At 45.2% G+C, this 21,014-nt stretch overlaps 1 protein-coding gene across 3 annotated transcripts in view; it reads right to left on the reverse strand.

Annotated features, from left to right (window-relative positions):
• Positions 1 to 21,014, reverse strand: part of SS18 (SS18 subunit of BAF chromatin remodeling complex) — a 246,059-nt gene that overhangs the window by 94,346 nt on the left and 130,699 nt on the right. For all 3 annotated transcript variants that reach the window (XM_069220049.1, XM_069220050.1, XM_069220051.1), the window contains one exon: positions 12,434 to 12,601. In XM_069220049.1, coding sequence (XP_069076150.1) covers positions 12,434 to 12,601 — 168 coding nt within the window. The remainder of the gene's footprint in view (positions 1 to 12,433; positions 12,602 to 21,014) is intronic.

The following is a 21,014-nucleotide window of genomic DNA, read 5'->3' on the forward strand; positions in this document are numbered from 1 at the left end:
CAGCATGCAAGGGAGGACCGGAATCCCTGGGTTCATTTATTATTGTTTTGCCCTTTTTACAAACATTTGAGGTCTGAGTGGTTAGTCCCTTTATGTAGGTGTATTGGCACCAGACACCATATTTAAGCACTTCGCATTCTTAGCACTGGTACAAGGAGAGCTGTTTGGTATAGCTAACAATATTTTTAATGGCTCGCTGGACTAGACGCTCAAAGTGCATTGTGTGATTTCCCTCATTTAATATTATCTGATAGTTTTATCACTGTATTTAGTGATAGCCACGTTTTAGGCGTTGGACCCTTTCCTTCCTAAATATTGATGTATGGGTGGGGTTGCCAACCTTCTTTTAGTTGTTATACCATGTTAATTGAGTTATGTGCCACCCTCTCTGTAAGAAGGCATTTTTTTTTGTTTTTTTTTTGTTCTTAAATTATGCTTGCTTATTTTTTATCTGCTACTTTGTGAGATGTACGTTTTAGGATCTATGTTATCCAAATAAAGTTTTTATGATGATGATAATGAATCCTTAAATATTTTTAGAGTTGGGACTCATTTTTCCTAATGGCCAAAGGGTACTTTTATGTAACTATTATAATCCTCACGTTGGGTGGAGCCTTTGTCCTCAGATAAAACGCTTATTATATTTACTGATATGGATTTCAATGCCATAATTGGCCACTGGTAGGATCCTTTGCTGGCAACCTGTGATCCAAGCATCTTGGACGCATCTGTTTATGATTCTAGCACTTATATACAAGGCAGAATTTTAATCACTTTATGGAGTGGGCACTACTTGATTAGCTGCCCTGGCCATTCTTTCCCTCAAAACCGGGCTCATTATACCTAATGTGAGCAAGGACAAACCCTAGATTACTAGATCGTACATTGATCCCTTTGAGTCTTTGGGGCTCAGATTCCCTCCTCCCACTCCCCCACCCCAGTTCATCCTACGCCAAGAGTGGAACCATAATCCCATGGTCTTGGCTCTGGATACTTTGAATAGGAATGTTTCTATATAAACACTCTAAGCAATGTCCCTAGGCAAGGGTATGCGATAAATGGTGGTAGGAAAATTTGTCGGAGCAAGGCAGAGCTTGAAGGCTGATTATACATGGAGGTACATAATTTAGGGAATTACCGTGCAAGATTGTCTAGATCTGAAGGTCTGTGACAAGGTGGTTTTGTCTGCCTTTGCAGCCATTAACTGTATTTCTGATTCTCTAATTTCCTGACCTCTTAATCCATAACCATCTCAACCTATATGGTGCACCAACGAGTTCACACACTATGTGCAATATTTAGCAGAGACTCCTACCTTTGACTATCCACCAGACAAATTTGGCACCGTCCCAAGTACAGCTCACAGCAGAGAAAAAAAACAAAACAATTTGGCAGCCCAGGCAACCATGCCTGCTATTGGGTTCCTGCCTAAAAACTCAGCCATGACTTTCTTGGGGATCACTTAATCTTTCTCTTAGTTCCCACAAGGGTGGGGAACAGAGGCCACAGTAAAGGGATGACAGATAGGTCATCTGGTGGAAATGGAATTGAAATACTAGGAACTTAAGGGTATGATTTAGATACATGTTCCTATGCCTAAGGCCTATTTTCCACCAAAGCAACCAAGTTTTCCAATAATCCTTCTCCCCATATCTCCACCCAACTTGAGAAGGCACTACTCAACTTATGAGGTTGGAGGGCTAGCCAGAGATATTTCTATTAAACAATCGTCATTTATCATTTAGAAATAAAGTGGTTGCGTGGTTGCACTGCAGGTTCCAATGAGTATCAAGTGCCACTACAAGTTACCTGCACTGAGCTGCCTCCTGACAGCCAATTTTGGATAAGAGCAATATGATTCAGGAAGAAGGCCAGTTGTGAAACTGTGCGGACAACAGACTCATGGCTATTCCACCACCACATAGAACTTCTTGGTCGAGACAGAAAATTGAGTAATTATAGGGGTAAAGATAAAAATGTTAAGTTTGCAAAGATTCATTGAACCAGGTCTTAGAATCACAATGTTGAGAGAGTAGGAGTGTAATATTTACATTTGTTGAGCCACAGCCAATTTGCACTTGTGAAGAAAGCAGGATAAGGTAGGTCTTATCAATTTGGTTATAGAAGTGGGTAAAGGCAGTGAAAGGTTTTCACAGACAACCTCCTTCTTGGGAAGGCAGGGATTATGGGTTCTAGGAATTGAGACAACTGGTATAGGGAGGCAACCGTTACCCTTGCGGGCCTGAAATGCCTCCACAAAGGTTGAGGGGGCTTGGTGAAGGAGCATTTGAGGGAGATGGATTTTAATTATCTTCAGAGTTAGTGAGAACTTACATTTTACAAATATTGGGTTTAGACTATTTCGGTTTGATGTAATGTTTCCATCCATGACAGAGAGCCACAGTCTATCAAGTTATTTAAAATTGCCTCTAGTTGCATGACTGGAATTGGGCTTCAGGCCTCTTAGAAAACAAATATGTTCCTTTCACTGGATAAGAGAGATTTTAACAATCAGAATGATCTCAGACTAACCAAGTTGGCTCCCCATTCACAAAAAGAGAATGGAAGTAGGGTGCTTTACTAGCACATGCCCTTTACAAACTAATTAGACATTCAGGCCCTCATTACGAATTTGGCAGTCATGAGACCGCCAAACTCACGGTGGCAGTGTAACCGCGCGGACCCGGCAGTAAAGACTACCACATTACGAGTTGTACGGTTTGGTCGAAGCCAAACAGCCACAACGCTGATAGTCCAGTCGGACCACCGCTGCCGGTGGTGAGCCGCTCTGGGCCGGCGGCAGGCCCAAGTCCGCCGGCCATATTAGGAGGCAGCGAACTGCCAGGCTTTTCGCAGCAATCACCCTACCACGAAAACCCTGGCGGTAACGCACCCCGAGACAGGAATCCCTATTCCTGTTGCCGGCACACGCACCATCACATGTCTACACACATGCAGACACCCTCCCCACCCGTCCACACACTTGCAAACACCTCTCCACACCCAACCTCACACATCCATACAAACACCCCCACTCACATACGCACCTCCTCCGCAATCATTCACACCCCCGCCGATTCTGCATTCATGCACCCCCCCCCTCATCTGCACTTACAGGTACACTCTCCCCCCCCCTCATCTGCACTTACAGGTACACCCCCCACCCCTCATCTGCACTTACAGGTACACTCCCCCCCCATCTGCACTTACAGGTACACTCCCCCCTCATCCGCACACTTGCACACACACACACCCCCCCCCCCATCCGCACACTTGCACACACACACACACCCCCCCCATCCGCACACTTGCACACACACACCCCCCCCCATCCGCACACTTGCACACACACACCCCCCCATCCGCACACTTGCACACACACACCCCCATCCGCACACTTGCGCACACACACACACACACCCCCATCCGCACACTTGCACACACACACACACACACCCCCATCCGCACACTTGCACACACACACACACACACCCCCATCCGCACACTTGCACACACACACACACACACCCCCATCCGCACACTTGCACACACACACACACACACCCCCATCCGCACACTTGCACACACACCCCCCCCATCCGAACACTTGCACACACACACCCCCCATCCGAACACTTGCACACACACACACCCCCATCCGCACACTTGCACACACACACACCCCCATCCGCACACTTGCACACACACACACACACCCCCCATCCGCACACTTGCACACACACACACACACCCCCATCCGCACACTTGCACACACACACACACCCCCATCCGCACACTTGCACACACACACACACCCCCATCCGCACACTTGCGCACACACCCCCCCCATCCGCACACTTGCACACACACCCCCATCCGCACACTTGCACACACCCCCCCATCCGCACACTTGCACACACACCCCCCCATCCGCACACTTGCGCACACGCAACGCCCCCATCTGCACACTTGCGCACACGCAACCCCCCCATCTGCACACTTGCGCACACGCAACCCCCCCATCTGCACACTTGCGCACACGCAACCCCCCCATCTGCACACTTGCGCACACGCAACCCCCCCATCTGCACACTTGCGCACACGCAACCCCCCATCCGCACACTTGCGCACACGCAACCCCCCATCCGCACACTTAACCCCCCATCCGCACACTTGCGCACACGCAACCCCCCTCCGCACACTTGCGCACACGCACCCCCCCATCCGCACACTTGCGCACGCACCCCCCCATCCGCACACTTGCGCACGCACCCCCCCATCCGCACACTTGCGCACGCACCCCCCCATCCGCACACTTGCGCACGCACCCCCGCACCCCCCCATCCGCACACTTGCGCACGCACCCCCCCATCCGCACACTTGCGCACGCACCCCCCCATCCGCACACTTGCGCACGCACCCCCCCATCCGCACACTTGCGCACGCACCCCCCCATCCGCACACATGCACCCCCACTTGCATGCATCCCAATACACACACCTACTCACTCGCATCCCGACACACCTGCCTCCCCTCCGCATACATGCAGACACATCCTCCATGCACACACGCACGCACTCACTCACACCCATACCACTACACATACACACCACACACAACACCCCACAGCCCCTTTTCGGACGGTCCACCTACCTGTCTCAGCGAGGCGGTCGTCCGGGAGCGGATGGGTCTCACCGTTTTCCACCTCTAGCACAGCACCGCCATTCAGGAAACAGCTGCGCCGTATTATGTATCGTAATACAGCAGGCATGTCATATTGGCGTGACGGTGCTGGCGGTGGAAATGCCTCTTCCCGCCGTTGGCCAGGCCAGCGGGGGCAGAAATCCAAATTAACTCCTAATACGGCGGGCTTCGGATCACCAACAATGTCGGTCTTCTGGTGCCTGTGACTTCAGCGGTCTTGTGACAGGACCACCAAAGTCGTAGGGCCCCAGTGTTTAAGAGATTATACAGTATCAAATGTGTCTTGCAAGTAAATTTTAAAGGAGGGATTAGGGAACATTAAATGCTACGAATTTGTATATTTTTTTTACTGTATTTAATTAGAGGAAGAACAACCAATATAACCCAAAAGATAATTTTAATTCAAACTATTGACTTGTAGAACTGATCCCCCCAGCGGCAATACGTACCTGCAGTGAATGACCGATTCAAAATTGAGCCAATTCTATACTATAACATCAAATATTACAACTGGTCTGACTATAACATCTTTAGTAAGAGGCAACGGAACGCCATGTAATGCTGGGGAACTATATCAAGTACAATGGAAAGTGGCTTCCCACATGCCTTGCAGCTGCTATTAAAATTCTCCAGTTGTAAAGTCAATCTGTATGATGAGAGATTAAGGAAAAGGCATTTGCCTTGAGAAAATAAATATTAATGAACTAGTTCTATATTAATAAAACTAACTTCAATTAAATGGCTGATAAGTACTGTCCCGGTTGCAGCTAATTGAATAATGCTCCTTGCATTTAAACTGTCAAAACGTTACGAACCGAAGACAAGGATCAAGAATAACTTTGGTATTTAAGAGAGCAATGAGACTGTACTAACTTTCTATACACAAATGTAATTGATTTTGTTTAGTGTTCAGCTATAATTGGAAAGCTTGACAACGTTTGGTGAAGTTTTCAAAAAGCTTTCACCCGAGTAGAGCTCCAAGTAATGAAGATCAGTGCTCCTTTTAAACTAGTGTATGCTACTCAAGGTAAGCTTATGTAAACACCAACAATATTTCACAAATGAAAAAACAGAGCTCTAAAAGTTCAACTTCAAACCAACTCTGAATCCGGGGTGGGGGGTGGAATGGAGTCAACAGAAACGCACAACAGCGATGGAAGTTTAATAATAGTCTAATCAACTTGATGGCATAAAATATACACCTAAAACATTTTAAAACAGTAATCACATTTTTAACATGAAGTGGCGTTATGTAAATTACACAAAGTCAGGGACATGAAAATGGCATTATAATACATTTTTTAAACTTCACAATATTCAGAGACTTTCTTTATTTGATTATTAACATTGAATCTTGCCCAATGACTGACACCTCTTTATACAGAGTTTATGGCACTTACATTATCAACTCTAAGTGGGAGTCGAAGTCTCTAGAACTTGCAAATACCCACAAAACACATCATCACTGCATGAACATGAAACTTATGTCACACTTGTCCCAGAGCTGCTGGCCGTTTACACGTGGTTCCTGGTAATCAAAAAGAGATTACTGTGTAAAGATATCCCTGCTGTTTGTCTGGTAAAGGGTTATATGGGCACACCACAACTCCTTCCTATTTCTTAGGCAGTCCAGAAATGGAAACAGTCTACTCCATAGGCCAAAACGTTTCACACACAAAGGCCACCTGCACTGCTCAACCATATGGGCATTCACCTTGAAACTCACACTAGGAAGATAATTTCAGAAACTAAGTGTCATCCAAATTCCTGTTGGCCAACTTTCTCGTGAAAGTTAGATTGTTTTAAACTCTGTTTACAGGATGCAGATATAAGAATTAAACACATTAAAGTATTTTCAATCTTAAAAGATTAAATTTACTTCCCATGAACATTGCCTGGATTGCTGCATTTTATTCTGAATATGATATAATGCAGATAACAGGTTACTAGTCCATATATGAACTTTTGTTCATTTGGCGTGAAAATGCTTATTGGGTAGCTAATTAAAAAAAAAACATACCAAAATTAGGATAATTGGAAAAATTGAACCTTCATAGATATTCAATAAAATACATACCAAAGCAGAAAATGTAAACATAAGACAGATCTACAGTGAACAAATGTTGCGTTGTATGAGGAGGTCTATTAATGCCTGTGCCATCAGGAGATGTATTAAGTACCTCACACAGGACAGAAGTTCCACCGGATCAAATAGCTCCTAATGTAATGTGGAGTTAAACTTTAAGCAGGCGGCATACTGCTCGGCCAATGAATCGAGAACCTGGTTCATAAATTTTGTGAATCTATCTTTTAGCCTGCCATTAAACCCTAGTAAAGAAAGCCCTGCCCTGAGCACATATTGCATTATGTTCAGGTCAAGAAAAAGGCTGCCTCACACTTTTTTTCCTCTAACAAACAAAAACAGGGCATGGACAAAGAACATGCACAAAGGATTCCTTGGAATATGGACAAAAGCGTCAGGCTCCATTTTCATTTGTGGACAATTTCACCTAAGTCAAAAAGGCCAAGATGTAGTCTTAAATATATGAATTTAGTTTTCCTAGATCACAGCAGCCATTTGGTGATGCATGATCCATACAGATTGCAACTATAAACAGATTATGCAGCTTTTGCTTGCAAGATCTGTAGATGGACAATTCTGGACTTTGCTTAAACCAATCATTTAAGGGATCGATTTAAAGTTGTCATAACTGATATTAAGATTCCATGGTAGGGCCATCTGTAAGTCGCTGTGGATTTATGAATGCCCAGGACCTAAGGATTGGTATTAGAATCCGAAATATTAAGATACAAATGAGGTTTAAAAGGTGCCTTTGTTCATCTTAATTCGCGATACTAGAATTTTAGTAAAGCAGAATTCTGATCCAACGATTGCTAAAATTGGTAAGCTGAAGACTGATTCGTACAGCTTGGACTGTGCCCAGCTGACACTCCCCATATTCACCCAAAGTTTCGAGCCTATATTTGAGCAAGGGAAAATACTTAGCATTACAGGCTCTAAAGAGTGGTGCTAAAGAATAACTTGCAAGATAGTTCGATGCTATGTAAAGCAAATCTCATGCCCTTTTCCACGATTGTGAGGGACTCCTGCGCTGCTTAGTGAGGCCTAAAGCTTGACACAACACCCCCCCCCCCACGCCACCCCCACTACCAACCCCCCCCCCCCCCCCCCCCGGCATTTATATGAGTTTGCACTGCTGATTGTAAGTGGGCCTACTGAATATTTTCCTGGGTTTATTTCGACTCTTTGAACGGTCAATGTTCATTGCCCTTCACTCCAATCCTAGTATGTGATCAGTGCTGGAAAAAGTACCAAAATTAACGCAGCGATAAGAATTGCAAGGCCTGTACCCCTGCTCATTATTACACATATAAAAGAGTACTGAATTGGAAAATGGCAAGGGTTATGGAGAAGGATTGAATAACTGTAAATACTTTAGGACAATCCCTCACACCTAGTTATAATCATTCCACTCTCTTCATTACCAAGTGATAAAAGATTGTGATGCCATAGTCCAAAAGGAAAATGGAACTAGCACATTTCTGGGAATATCCTTGTGAAGGGGTCTCAAATTTGCTGCACACACAAGTGTCAAAAGGTGGTTGTAAAACTCACGCAGGCCTGCTTCTCAGTCTCTAAAGAGAGAATGAAAAAGCCATATATTTATCACATTGGACCAAAATAGATTATGAGTGGAAGGCTCTTTAAACTGAGGATTAATGAGACTTTAGCAACAGTATGAAAATGTCAATCACCACCTACCTAGACACACCCACCAACTGTGAAACATGTGTTTGTGCAAAAAACAATATTGGCAGGGGAATACGGAAAATCAAAAAGGACTGCTGAGGTGGAGCAAAAAGGATTCTTGGTGGGGAAAGTTGTATAGACCAACTGCTTAAGTGCACGTAAACTACTTATGCAGTGCAATGATGTGTTACCAAATACAAAACTGAAAATCTGAGGGCAACCCACTGTAAGTCATTGAGTTAGATTTGTGAATAAGATGGCTGTTTCAATGGAGATGAAAAAGTCTTCCTGGAAACAAAGCAGCTGACTAAATACTCATTTACTACTTTCTTTGGAAAATAAGGACCATCTTAGAAGTAATTCTAGAAGACTAAACAGCTCAAACAAGACGTTGCTTAATGTCGCCGTATAGCATTTCAAAACTCCAATGTGACACTCGTTTGCCTATTTACCATCCCGACGTTTTTAGAAAGTGCTACCACCACGTCATTGGGTATCTCATGTTTCGGATGGCTTCTTTGGGCATGGTAGTAGTACATAATGTCTGGTAAAGAGTTCACTCTATACTATATTACCCACACTTAAAGCCCAGTATCTTACTTGTGTGTCAAGGTTTCTTCCAGCAGTCAGATTCCCTTGTAGGGGAAGCACTATGCCGTGGAGGAAAGCTTGGGGGAAAAGTGAAGGTTCATTTCAAAGGGGACAGGTACTTCCTTCTTAAGACAGTAGTCCAGGAGCAATCATCATTAACATAGGGCAATTCCCCTTTGTAGCTCACTTTCCCATGCCATGCATGGCAGTTAGACTCTACTGGAAAGGTTCAGCTCTCATCCAGTATATAAAGCAGAAGCGATAAACGGATGTACAACGTTATCCTGCATGACTTGTAGTGCGGTGCATTGAGCTTTACAACAGGTGGTATTCCACTGTGTACCTTTACCATGTATTTTTGTGGATCTATAGGTACACACAAATATATCTTGTTTTTTGGGCGGGAACCTACCAAAGCCCACCCCCCCCTTTTTTTTTTAAACCCTCTAACCTTCCTTTACCTCTTCCTTCCACTGAACCCTCAAATTGCCCCTAGCACCCTTAACCTCTATGCACCCCCCTAAATCCTAAAATTACACTTATTCCGCTTTACCTACTCAAAAACCCTACCTCCTTTTACCTTTAACCATCCCTAAACTCTATAATCTCATACTTCAGAAGCAAGACTGTAAAGGAGAATAGCAAGTTAACAAAGGCAGGATACAACCTTTGTCCTTTGAAAGAATCTGACAACATCCCTAATACGATCTAACTTGTCTAGCTGAAGCCTGTCACTTATATTTAACAGCAATATTTCCTGATCTTAGGCTAGATATTCATGAATCCGCCACCAACAGATTGATGGGGGCACACAAACAAATGCAGGTACAGGAAAACAGAGTTCAATATCTGTACCGGGCTGGATTCTGAGCCAGAAACATTTGAATCCTGTCCCTCATATTTACAATCCTCCGAGGACAAGGAAAACCCTTCATGCTGGTTCTATTAAACGCCACACCTTTGAAGGCTATCTTGTGTGTTACTGAGTGGACACTTCTGGAAGCTTTGTCTAAAGCCGAAATTGTGTGTCACAGTGCACTAAAGATGTTCACTGAACTGCGCAGGAGACCTTCCCTTCACTATCCAGTTATTCAAGTATGGGAAAACATTCAACCTCCTCAGTTAACCTGCCAGGACAACCAGCGTCTTGGTGAAAACTTAATTCACACTAATTAGATCAAATGGTAGAACCATGAACTGGACCCCCCCTTCAGTATACTGTAGAGCACATTTGTGAGCAAGGAAAATTGGTAGATGAAAGTAGGTGCCCTGGACGCTCTAGGACTCCAATCAATCTCCCAAATTGGGGGCCAAGCGAAGTCAACTCTTCAGAGACAGCATTTAGAACTTGTCCTGCAGAATGAAGATGTTCAAGTGGAAGAGATCTGGGATGGGTCTCAATTCTCAAACATTCTTAGGGAATACGAAGTAAAGTGAGTAGAAGTCCATGCATTTTCTCCAAGAGCACCACTTATATGGCTCCTTTGCTTAGCTGAAGAACAGGTTTCACCTTCAAGTTTGAAGCATGTGATGAAGTGTGTCCTTAGTGTAGAAGGACAGTACGAAGAGTAAAGAAGGGCATGTAGCATGACTGTTTTTAAAGCACTCACAAGAGGAGTCCGCCATCTTCCCTAAGAGATGCTCGTGATCCAAGGAGATGTCTGGTGAAGTTGCCTGGACATCCAATAAGAAGCCAGCGGAGCACATACAACCGGGAGAGCACTAGGTAACTGTTGTGCCAAGGATTGAGCCACTGTGTTGGCATGATATTGGGTCACACTGTGCAACCTGTTTAGGAACTTTTGGCCATTTCTGGCCGGGGTCAAGAACACATGACCAGCGAGATTGAACACCATCATTTGCGCCATCTCCCACAAAGTGTGAACAAGGCATGTGGTGTTGGACTTGCAGAAGGCGAAAAAGACCAATGTAAAGATTTTTCTGCCCAAAGAGTCAAGCTTTTTAGGGAATCATTGTCTGGGGAGCCATTGAAAAGTGTTAGGGTTCCGTCTGGCTGATAAGGACTGAACCTTCAAACTTCAGTGAAAGATGTGATGTAAAAAAAAAAACTTTTAAAATGGTAGCAAAGGTACCGACACTGCATATGATTCTTGTTGTATTTCAGCAAACATACTGAGGTCTGCTTCAGTAGTGGAGGAAGGCAATTAAAGTGCTTCACTCCTTTGCTTTTCCTACCACTGAAGTGAATGAACAAACTTCTTTCATGGTGAGACCTAAAAGGTAAAAGCCTCAGTCATCATCCTCCATGTGTCCATAGTCTGTGTGGGCATAAGGCATGGGGCTCCGATTCAAAGAGTTTCTGTATACAGGTAAATCTTAAAGCCGTAAGACTGTGCTTTGCCAAAGGATGATCATTAAATCAGACAGCACAGTAGAGCAGGGGCTGGTGTCTGAAGAGGCATGGGAGTTCTCAACAGTGGCGCCGGGATCCATGGAGAACCAGAGTCAGACGAATCAAAGCTGCTGGTCTCAACAAACCTGAAGGCATGGGCTCACACTTGGGGAGTGACTCACAGGGTGGCAAGGCTGTCCTGAAACTACCTAGCATGGCCTGTCGAACGGCTTCGACCTGAGAAGAATCGGCAAATGGTGTATGGAACTCTGAACTTATTTCTAGGATTAGAACTGTATCAGGTAATGTATTGTTAAATATTTTGGCCAATGTCACTGTGATACTGTCTCCACTTGTCTTGAGATAAAGCGTCACATTTGAGGTTACCAATCGTTCCACCTATGACAGAGTAGAAATGCCAGGACAGGCCTACTCTAGGGTACCACTAATGTCTTATTTAAAATATTTTGACACAAAGCATGAGCAGCTGCAAGGCATATGATTAAACTGGGTTGAGACACAGAAAACACCAAACTGGTATTTATAAAAGGCTGATGAGTTGAAGATAAATTGGTGGTGCCGTTAACCTGCTTGGTCTCACCGAGGGTGTACTAAGCTTCTTATAAAATCACTGGGCTTCAAGTGACTTTTAGGCCGATCATACATTTTGCTATACATACATAAATAAAGTTTGATATACAGTTCATTACAGGTCTTGCCAATCTGATAAGAGACGACCTATATTGAATCCAGGAGACCTTTTTAAGGAACAACAAGAATTACACTAAGTAAAGATGGCCTGACTTCTTAGTTTGCATCCACAAAATTCATACCAAAGAGCGTGCTTTTTGAGATGCAATGAAGCCTCACCCAGCAACAATATCTCGAGCGTTAGGAAGTTACAGTTGCAACTATAAGAAAAAATATTTTGAAATGTGATCGATATAGAAATGATGCTATAGAAAAAGAAATGTTGCAGAAAAACTAAGAGTAAAGTAAGTGGACATGCTTACCCTGTTGGGGTGGTCTGTATGGTGGTATTTGCCGCTGACCCATCATATGGTTTCCTTGGTTTACCTGCCCCATCATCCCCATTGGAGCTTGCTGTCCTTGGTAATGCTGCCCTCCTCCCTGCTGCATACTGTATTGTTGTGCAGAAGGTGGCTGATGCATCATAGGACCTATAAGACAACACCAGACAGCAGTTACAGGTCTAGTCTGTAATTAACATTAAAGGGAAAAACTACAAGGACAATTTTTCGATTGACACAAACACACAAATATGCAGCTGGGCATGAACATAGTAACTCAACTTCAACGTTCCGTAAAGTGAAATAAAACATTTGGAATTCAACAGATAATCATATAAATGTAACCAACTACAACATACCTGGAAATAATGTCTTATGGGTGATTTAGGGTTGGGGGACGTGCACTTCTGGGGCGGTTGAGAGGAGAATGCTAGATGGTATTTGGGAGTTCAGACTTGAGTAAATACAAACAGCATCTAAGCCAGCCAATAATGGCCATGTAAAAGATGGTTCACAAGACAAGGTTATTTGAGAAAGATTTGTACTTAGCTGAAATACATACGTCAAATGTTAAAGGATCGCTGTCCAAATGCCTCAATCCTTTCAACAGCCTATCTGGAGGAATCATAGGCAGTGCACTTTACTGACTGACTCTTGGACGACTAAACTCTCAGGAGTGATTTCCAGCAGAGGAAAATTCGCTCTATGGTACTTGGCCACTTACTTATTCACTGGTGGGCAAGAGAAGGGCTTTGCCCAAGTGCGCATAATGGTGTCAGTAGGGACATCATTAAATTGAAGTAAGGGCTCATATGAGGCTGAACCCATGTGCAAAACCTCAAGGTATTTTTATTGAATCCCACTGAATGCATCTGTAGGTCTAGTACCTCAGCTGCATATATAATCACTACAGGAAAGGATGTTCTCTCCACTGTAGGGGACCCAAGGTTGACACCAACCCTCTGTCCAGGGAGATATTCATGTAAATAACATCATAGTGAAAGGGTAAATAATCTATGTCATCATTCTCATGGTCAGGCTGATCACAGTCCGAATCAAAAAAGTGATGAAAAACTTCTGGGGAAGGCTTCGTGGGAGAGATTTGTCACAATCAAAGCATACTGAAACGGGGTGCCCTGGAGGGGACTCACTGTGCGACCTTGGTCAGGGTGTAAGAGAATTCTGCTCAATGTCAGACTCAGCAGGGACTTGACATCTGGCGACATTGAGCCCAGAGTCAGTGGAGAAGGGACCAGCTAAGTACTTGGAACTGCAGTGGAACGGAGTCTGTGTAAAACCCGAGGCAGGTACTGGGGCTCAGACGGCATGGAGGATGGATCCACCAGCAGCAATCCAACTGGAGCCCCATGCAGGTTCTTGGGCCATAAGGCATACCAGAAGAAGCAGGAAGAGTGCCACAAATATGCAGCATAACTTCATAGGAGGCCTTCATCTACTGCAGTGTTGTCAATGCCCCAGAAAAGTCAAGGCGCAAAGGGACCAGTTGTGGGACTGGTTCTGTGATCGGGGAAAGAGAGCAAGATCGGTGGGCACCTTAATGCCCTCCCACCTTCTCTATCGACGGACAGTGGCAGGATGGGACCAGTCCCACTTCAACTTCCTGCATTTCTTCTTGGATTTGGACTTACTGGATGATTTCAACAGAGAAGAGGGAGCAACCTTGCAAGAAGGAATAAGGCTACACCGTCAACTTTGAGCAAGACATGGGCGAGGTCACGGACTTCTTTTGGTGATGTATAGCGCCGCTTCACGGTCCCAGATTGCTATCAGGTGCATGAGACCACATCCTGAACATGACCAAGTCAATCCACCACGGGCTCAAACAACAGACCTCTTGTAGGTCAATCACTAAAATCTGCTTCCAACAGTCATGGCACAGTTTGAACCCTGTAGTCTTCAGTGGGGACATCCTTCCCTTGCACGCTGGTAAGCATTTCCGAAAAGAATTCATCAACTGGCAAAACGGAGCAGAGATCTAGATCATCATACAAAGTTGAGGAAAAAGGGAATTAACAAGCGCTTGTATACAGCTTTGCATGGTCACTTCCAAGGTGGAACGAGGTCAACACTGAATTTAATTTCTTCACCTGGGGCCATACAGGAGCACTGCTATGAAAACTTGAGGATCCAGTCTGGCATCTGGGGAATATTCAAATGGCCATGAATTAGCCTTAAGAAGAATTCATCTGAAAACCAAGTTACTCCCTTTACGGACTTAACGCTCCAGGGTTGGTGAACTAGAGTATAGAGGCAAAAAAGTTAGAAACTGAGTTACAGTATCAGAGGAAATAACGCTCAAAGTCTAGGCAATACTGTCCCTTCAATAGAGGATAAGGTTTTAACTGCTAGACTTCATGTACCATTGCACTGATAGCCAATAAATTTGTCCTGAGGTCAACTAAGAAAACTTGGGGACTCTTCAGTTTTGCTACAAGGTGCAAAAAAATCTATTTAAAAAAAAAACACTGTAAAAAAATAATAAAAATGTAAAAACATGTCGATTTACAGGCAATTCGTAAACATAACTAATCATCCGAAGGGCATTCAGGAGCTCGAGCAGGTGTGAATGAATGTAGTACGCAGGCTCTTAGTTGAAGAGCCAGATCTTCAGCTTCTTATGGCATTCCAGAAACGTTTTGCTTATGAATGTTATCAGATTTGGTAAGTTAAACACATCTGAAAATGCAGCCGTCTTTCATTTAAAATACTAAGGAGTGGTAAGATGTGGCAGCTATGTACTGTAGAAAGACTGCTACGTGCAGAAATGCTGAGCAGCCCTACTCGGTCAACTAAGGGTTTTATTTACATGCTGGCACCATCAAGTGGCAAAAATGGTAACTGCAGCTTGAAACTACAATTCAGGTTGAATATTTAGAACTAAACTTGTAATTCCTCTGTAGCTTAAATTCCACATCCGTCCTAAAATTGCGAGGAGCCTTTCTCGAATGAGGTGCCAATACGCATCATACCTGCACAGAGAATGGCTGCATATTTACCATAGCAGTGGTGGCCCTGAGAAATGGGAAAAGGTACGGGGCAACTGGCGCACTTACCAAGGCTACTAAGCAGTTGAAGATGGGCATGGAAGTAAGGAGCGGTAACTAAGCACTTTGGAGTCCCACTTGCGCGGGACGGAGATCCCTGTACTAAAAGAATCCGCGCCCACGATGACTCACTTTTAAGTTCAGGCTATTGTCTGCTCTGGTTAACATGCAAACTGTACGATTGAACCGACTAATATATTGCTGTATGCTGAGCAAAAGCTCAACAGTAAGTTCTTAAAAAAACAACACAAAAAAAACATCGAGAACGGCTGCACATAACCTTCCACAGTTCCCTCATCCATCTCGGTCTAACTATACCACCCAGCCTGAAAACCTTTACTGTGCGAGATGGAGGCGCCTGGAAAGGGGTAGTTATTTCAGCTCACTATCTATAAGTCGGTGGGGCATTTTAAGGGGCACGCAGTGCTTTAAATGGGCCGGTACTGAGTACCGTCACTTTTTTATTTTGAGAGGCAGAGTACCGGCACATCTCAAGACAAACTTAATACTTTTTATTGGAGAGTACCGGCACTTCTGGGAAACAAGTAGGTACTCTGGCACAGAGTACCTGCACTTTAATTTTTCCATTTCAAGCACTGGGGGCACGGGGGAGGAGTGGGGCATAGTGCTCGTCGTTATTTAGGAAACCTCTTCTGCCCCTTTCACAAAAAACAAAAACAATGGCCTCTGGTACTCCGAAAAGGATTCAGAGTCCAGCATCGGCAACGAGAGCGCAGAGCTCCAACGAGCTGCACAGCAAACTACTCTACGCATGGTTTTGCAACCCACGTTTAGCTTATGGCCCGGGACAGGGCCCAGAGAGCACCGAGTGAGTTGGCAGGTTTGCTACACAGTAGGAGTCTTAATAATACGCCTTGGGGCTCCCAGAACTCTGCTGTAATGCTCAAGTTCTGACAAGAGCATTGAACAGCACTGCGATTTTTTTTTTTTTTTTTTTTTTTTTAAAATAAAACAAGACATTTCTCATATACTTATGTTTTCAAACGTAGGCATATCACTAGTGGGAACCAGCTGGATGCTAGTCCTGTCAGCTACTCTTGAGCAGTGTAGGAAGTTGGCTCTGTATGTGCTATTTCAAAGTAAGGAATAGCATGCACAGAGTCCAAGGGTTCCCCTTAGAGGTAAAATAGTGGTAAAAAGAGATAATACTAATGCTCTATTTTGTGGTAGTGTGGTCGAGCAGTAGGCTTATCCAAGGAATAGTGTTAAGCATTTGTTGTACATACACATAGACAATAAATGAGGTACACACACTCAGAGACAAATCCAGCCAATAGGTTTTGTTATAGAAAAATATCTTTTCTTAGTTTATTTTAAGAACCGCAGGTTCAAATTTTACATGTAATAGCTCATTTGAAAGGTATTGCAGGTAAGTACTCTAGGAACTTTGAATCATTACTTTAGCATGTATACTTTTTACATAAAACACAATAAGCTGTTTTAAAAGTGGACACAGTGCAATTTTCACAGTTCCTGGGGGAGGTAAGTTATTGTTAGTTTCAACAGGTAAGTAAGGCACTTACAGGGTTCAGTTCTTGGTCCAAGGTAGCCCACCGTTGGGGGTTCAGAGCAACCCCAAAGTTATCACACCAGCAGCTCAGGGCCGGTCAGGTGCAAAGGTCAAAGAGGTGCCCAAAACACATAGGCTATAATGGAGAGGGGGTGCCCCGGTTCCAGTCTGCCAGCAGGTAAGTACCCGCGTCTTCGGAGGGCAGACCAGGGGGGTTTTGTAGGGCACCAGGGGGGACACAAAGTAGCACAGAAAGTACACCCTCAGCAGCGCGGGGGCGGCCGGGTGCAGTGTGCAAACACACGTCGGGTTTCCTTCAGTTTTCAATGGGAGACCAAGGGGTCTCTTCAGCGATGCAGGCAGGCAAGGGGGGGGCTCCTCGGGGTAGCCACCACCTGGGCAAGGGAGAGGGCCTCCTGGGGGTCACTCCTGAACAGAAGTTCCGTTTCTTTAGGGGCTGGGGGCTGCGGGTGCAAGGTCTTTTCCAGCCGTCGGGAAATGGAGTTCAGACAGTCGCGGTCAGGGGGAGCCTGGGGATTCCCTCTGCAGGCGTCGCTGTGGGGGCTCAGGGGGGACAACTTTGGTTACTCACAGTCGTAGAGTCGCCGGAGGGTCCTCCCTGAGTTGGTTGTTCTCCACCAGTCGAGTCGGGGTCGCCGGGTGCAGTGTTGCAAGTCTCACGCTTCTTGCGGGGAGTTGCAGGGGTCTTTAAATCTGCTCCTTGTAACAAAGTTGCAGTTCTTTTGGAGCAGTGCCGCTGTCCTCGGGAGTTTCTTGTCTTTTTCGAAGCAGGGAAGTCCTCAGAGGATTCAGAGGTCGCTGGTCCCTTGGAAAGCGTCGCTGGAGCAGGGTTCTTTGGAAGGCAGGAGACAGGCCGGTAAGTCTGGGGCCAAGGCAGTTGGTGTCTTCTGGTCTTCCTCTGCAGGGGTCTTTCAGCTCAGCAGTCCTCCTTCTTGTAGTTGCAGGAATCTAATTTCTAGGTTCAGGGAGAGCCCTTAAATACTAAATTTAAGGGCGTGTTTAGGTCTGGGGGTTAGTAGCCAATGGCTACTAGCCCTGAGGGTGAGTACACCCTCTTTGTGCCTCCTCCCAAGGGGAGGGGGTCACATCCCTAATCCTATTGGGGGAATCCTCCATCTGCAAGATGGAGGATTTCTAAAAGTTAGAGTCACTTCAGCTCAGGACACCTTAGGGGCTGTCCTGACTGGCCAGTGACTCCTCCTTGTTGCTTTCTTTGTTTCCTCCAGCCTTGCCGCCAAAAGTGGGGGCCGTGGCCGGAGGGGGCGGGCAACTCCACTAAGCTGGAGTGTCCTGCGGTGCTGTGACAAAGGGGTGAGCCTTTGAGGCTCACCGCCAGGTGTTACAGCTCCTGCCTGGGGGAGGTGTTAGCATTTCCACCCAGTGCAGGCTTTGTTACTGGCCTCAGAGTGACAAAGGCACTCTCCCCATGGGGCCAGCAACATGTCTCTAGTGTGGCAGGCTGCTGGAACCAGTCAGCCTACACAGATAGTCGGTTAAGTTTCAGGGGGCACCTCTAAGGTGCCCTCTGTGGTGTATTTTACAATAAAATGTACACTGGCATCAGTGTGCATTTATTGTGCTGAGAAGTTTGATACCAAACTTCCCAGTTTTCAGTGTAGCCATTATGGTGCTGTGGAGTTCGTGTAAAACAGACTCCCAGACCATATACTCTTATGGCTACCCTGCACTTACAATGTCTAAGGTTTTGCTTAGACACTGTAGGGGCACAGTGCTCATGCACTGGTACCCTCACCTATGGTATAGTGCACCCTGCCTTAGGGCTGTAAGGCCTGCTAGAGGGGTGTCTTACCTATACTGCATAGGCAGTGAGAGGCTGGCATGGCACCCTGAGGGGAGTGCCATGTCGACTTACTCATTTTGTTCTCACTAGCACACACAAGCTGGTAAGCAGTGTGTCTGTGCTGGGTGAGGGGTCTCTAGGGTGGCATAATACATGCTGCAGCCCTTAGAGACCTTCCCTGGCATCAGGGCCCTTGGTACCAGAGGTACCAGTTACAAGGGACTTATCTGGATGCCAGGGTGTGCCAATTGTGGAATCAAAAGTACAGGTTAGGGAAAGAACACTGGTGCTGGGGCCTGGTTAGCAGACCTCAGCACACTTTCAATTCAAAACATAGCATCAGCAAAGGCAAAAAGTCAGGGGGTAACCATGCCAAGGAGGCATTTCCTTACAAGCAGGAACTGGGTGCCCTAAATGCAGATTGCACAATTCAAGGGTAACCAGCGAAACACTTTGTAAGAATTGTGGCAAAACAAAATGAAGACCAGTTGGACATCCCCAACCTTGTCACCAGACTCAAAAGTCCATCAAGGGAATATAAAAAGGCACCCAGCATGGCGCTTCGAAGTGTAAAGTATTTATTGTCTCAGCTGAAAGTCACACAAGACATCTGATAACATTTGGTTTTTTAAAGTTAGCGATGTATAGGGGTGGCCTACTATGTGGACCAGGCTTATGTTGGTAGAGAGAGTAAAATGAACATCTATAAATCGGGGAGCATAACGCCAGAATGACTTTACAAATCTCAATAGCGTGCAACGTAAACAAAGGCAAACATTTTTAACTCCGCATGACAGTGTTTTTGAGAAGAATGATATGAAGTGACTGATCGTTCCCATCCTTCCCATGTTAGGATAACCAAGTCCATGCCTTATCCTTTGGGTACCCTTTTACAGTGGATGTAAAAGCGCGCAGAACCCCAGGACTGAACTCTGAATCCCAGGAGTGCAGAATCTCAGGCGAAATTATACCAAAGTAAGGTTCAAAAACAAAAGGTTTCATGACTGCCCGGTTTTAGGATAGCAAAGAATCCCCTCTGGCACTAAAGAGAATCAGATCTTGCTTCAGTTGCCAACAGCGCGCTTTGATAACCAGTCCGTAGGCATTATGTTAGGCTGGTTTTAACGGTGTCTACAGCTAACCGCTTTTAATCATTGCGCTACTTGATGCTTCTTGGAATCTTTCGTACCCATAATGTCACACAAAGATCTTATATAGAAATCCGAACAGTGATTCAAATGAAGTCTGACCCAGAGTAGGACAGGTCACAGATGGGCCAGGTGCGTAGCTGCAAAAAATCCAGAATGCCGCCGTTAGGCTTTCGCTGAACATCCCCGCTGAGAATACATCACAGGACACCTGAGAGACATCTACTGGCTCCCCGTTGAGCAGAGGATCAACTTCAAATGCCTCGTACACGCCTACAGAGCCCTCCACAACATCGGACCTAGCTACCATCACCTGGTATTCCCCTTCCAGAACTCTCCATTCCTCCCACCAGTCGCTCGCCACTGCACCCTGCATAAAGAAGTCCTTGGCTGGAGGAAGATCGTTCACTTGCCTGGTGGCAAAAAGTTGAAACACTTTACCTCTCTACCTCAGTCACTATCACAATTCAGGAAGGAATTCAAGACCTGGCTCTTCGAATGAACCCTTAGGACATACCCCACAAGCACCTTGAGACCCTATGGATGAGCAGCGTGCTCTAAAGATAATTGATTGAAGACTCAAAGCCATTAGAGGGATGCAAGTTCCTATGCGCAAGAGAGCTTTAAAGGCACTGTCCAGGTTTACATTATCGGATAGTTTGTAAATTCTCTAGAGATCTGCATTGTAAGTGGCAGCCACAACTACCTACATTCTCTACACAAACGCAACACCACCACCAATGTGCTTGCAAAGGTCAGTACCCATATTTAGGCTCATGATGCATGCCGTTTTCACCCTTTGATAGGCATGATAGTTAATATTTGAATCAGACATCTATCTAAATAATCACTCCATAATACTATTTCTGGAGTATACTTTCTATTCTTTACCTTAAAGATACCCAACTGTTCATGGGGACTAGTCTGCAGGTGCCACAAATTGCTAGGTTAGAGTGACAGAGTGTTTAAACCAAGGCAGAGACAGGCTGGTTATCAC

This window comes from Pleurodeles waltl, chromosome 2_2 (assembly GCF_031143425.1).
Source record: "Pleurodeles waltl isolate 20211129_DDA chromosome 2_2, aPleWal1.hap1.20221129, whole genome shotgun sequence".
NCBI lineage: Eukaryota > Metazoa > Chordata > Amphibia > Caudata > Salamandridae > Pleurodeles > Pleurodeles waltl.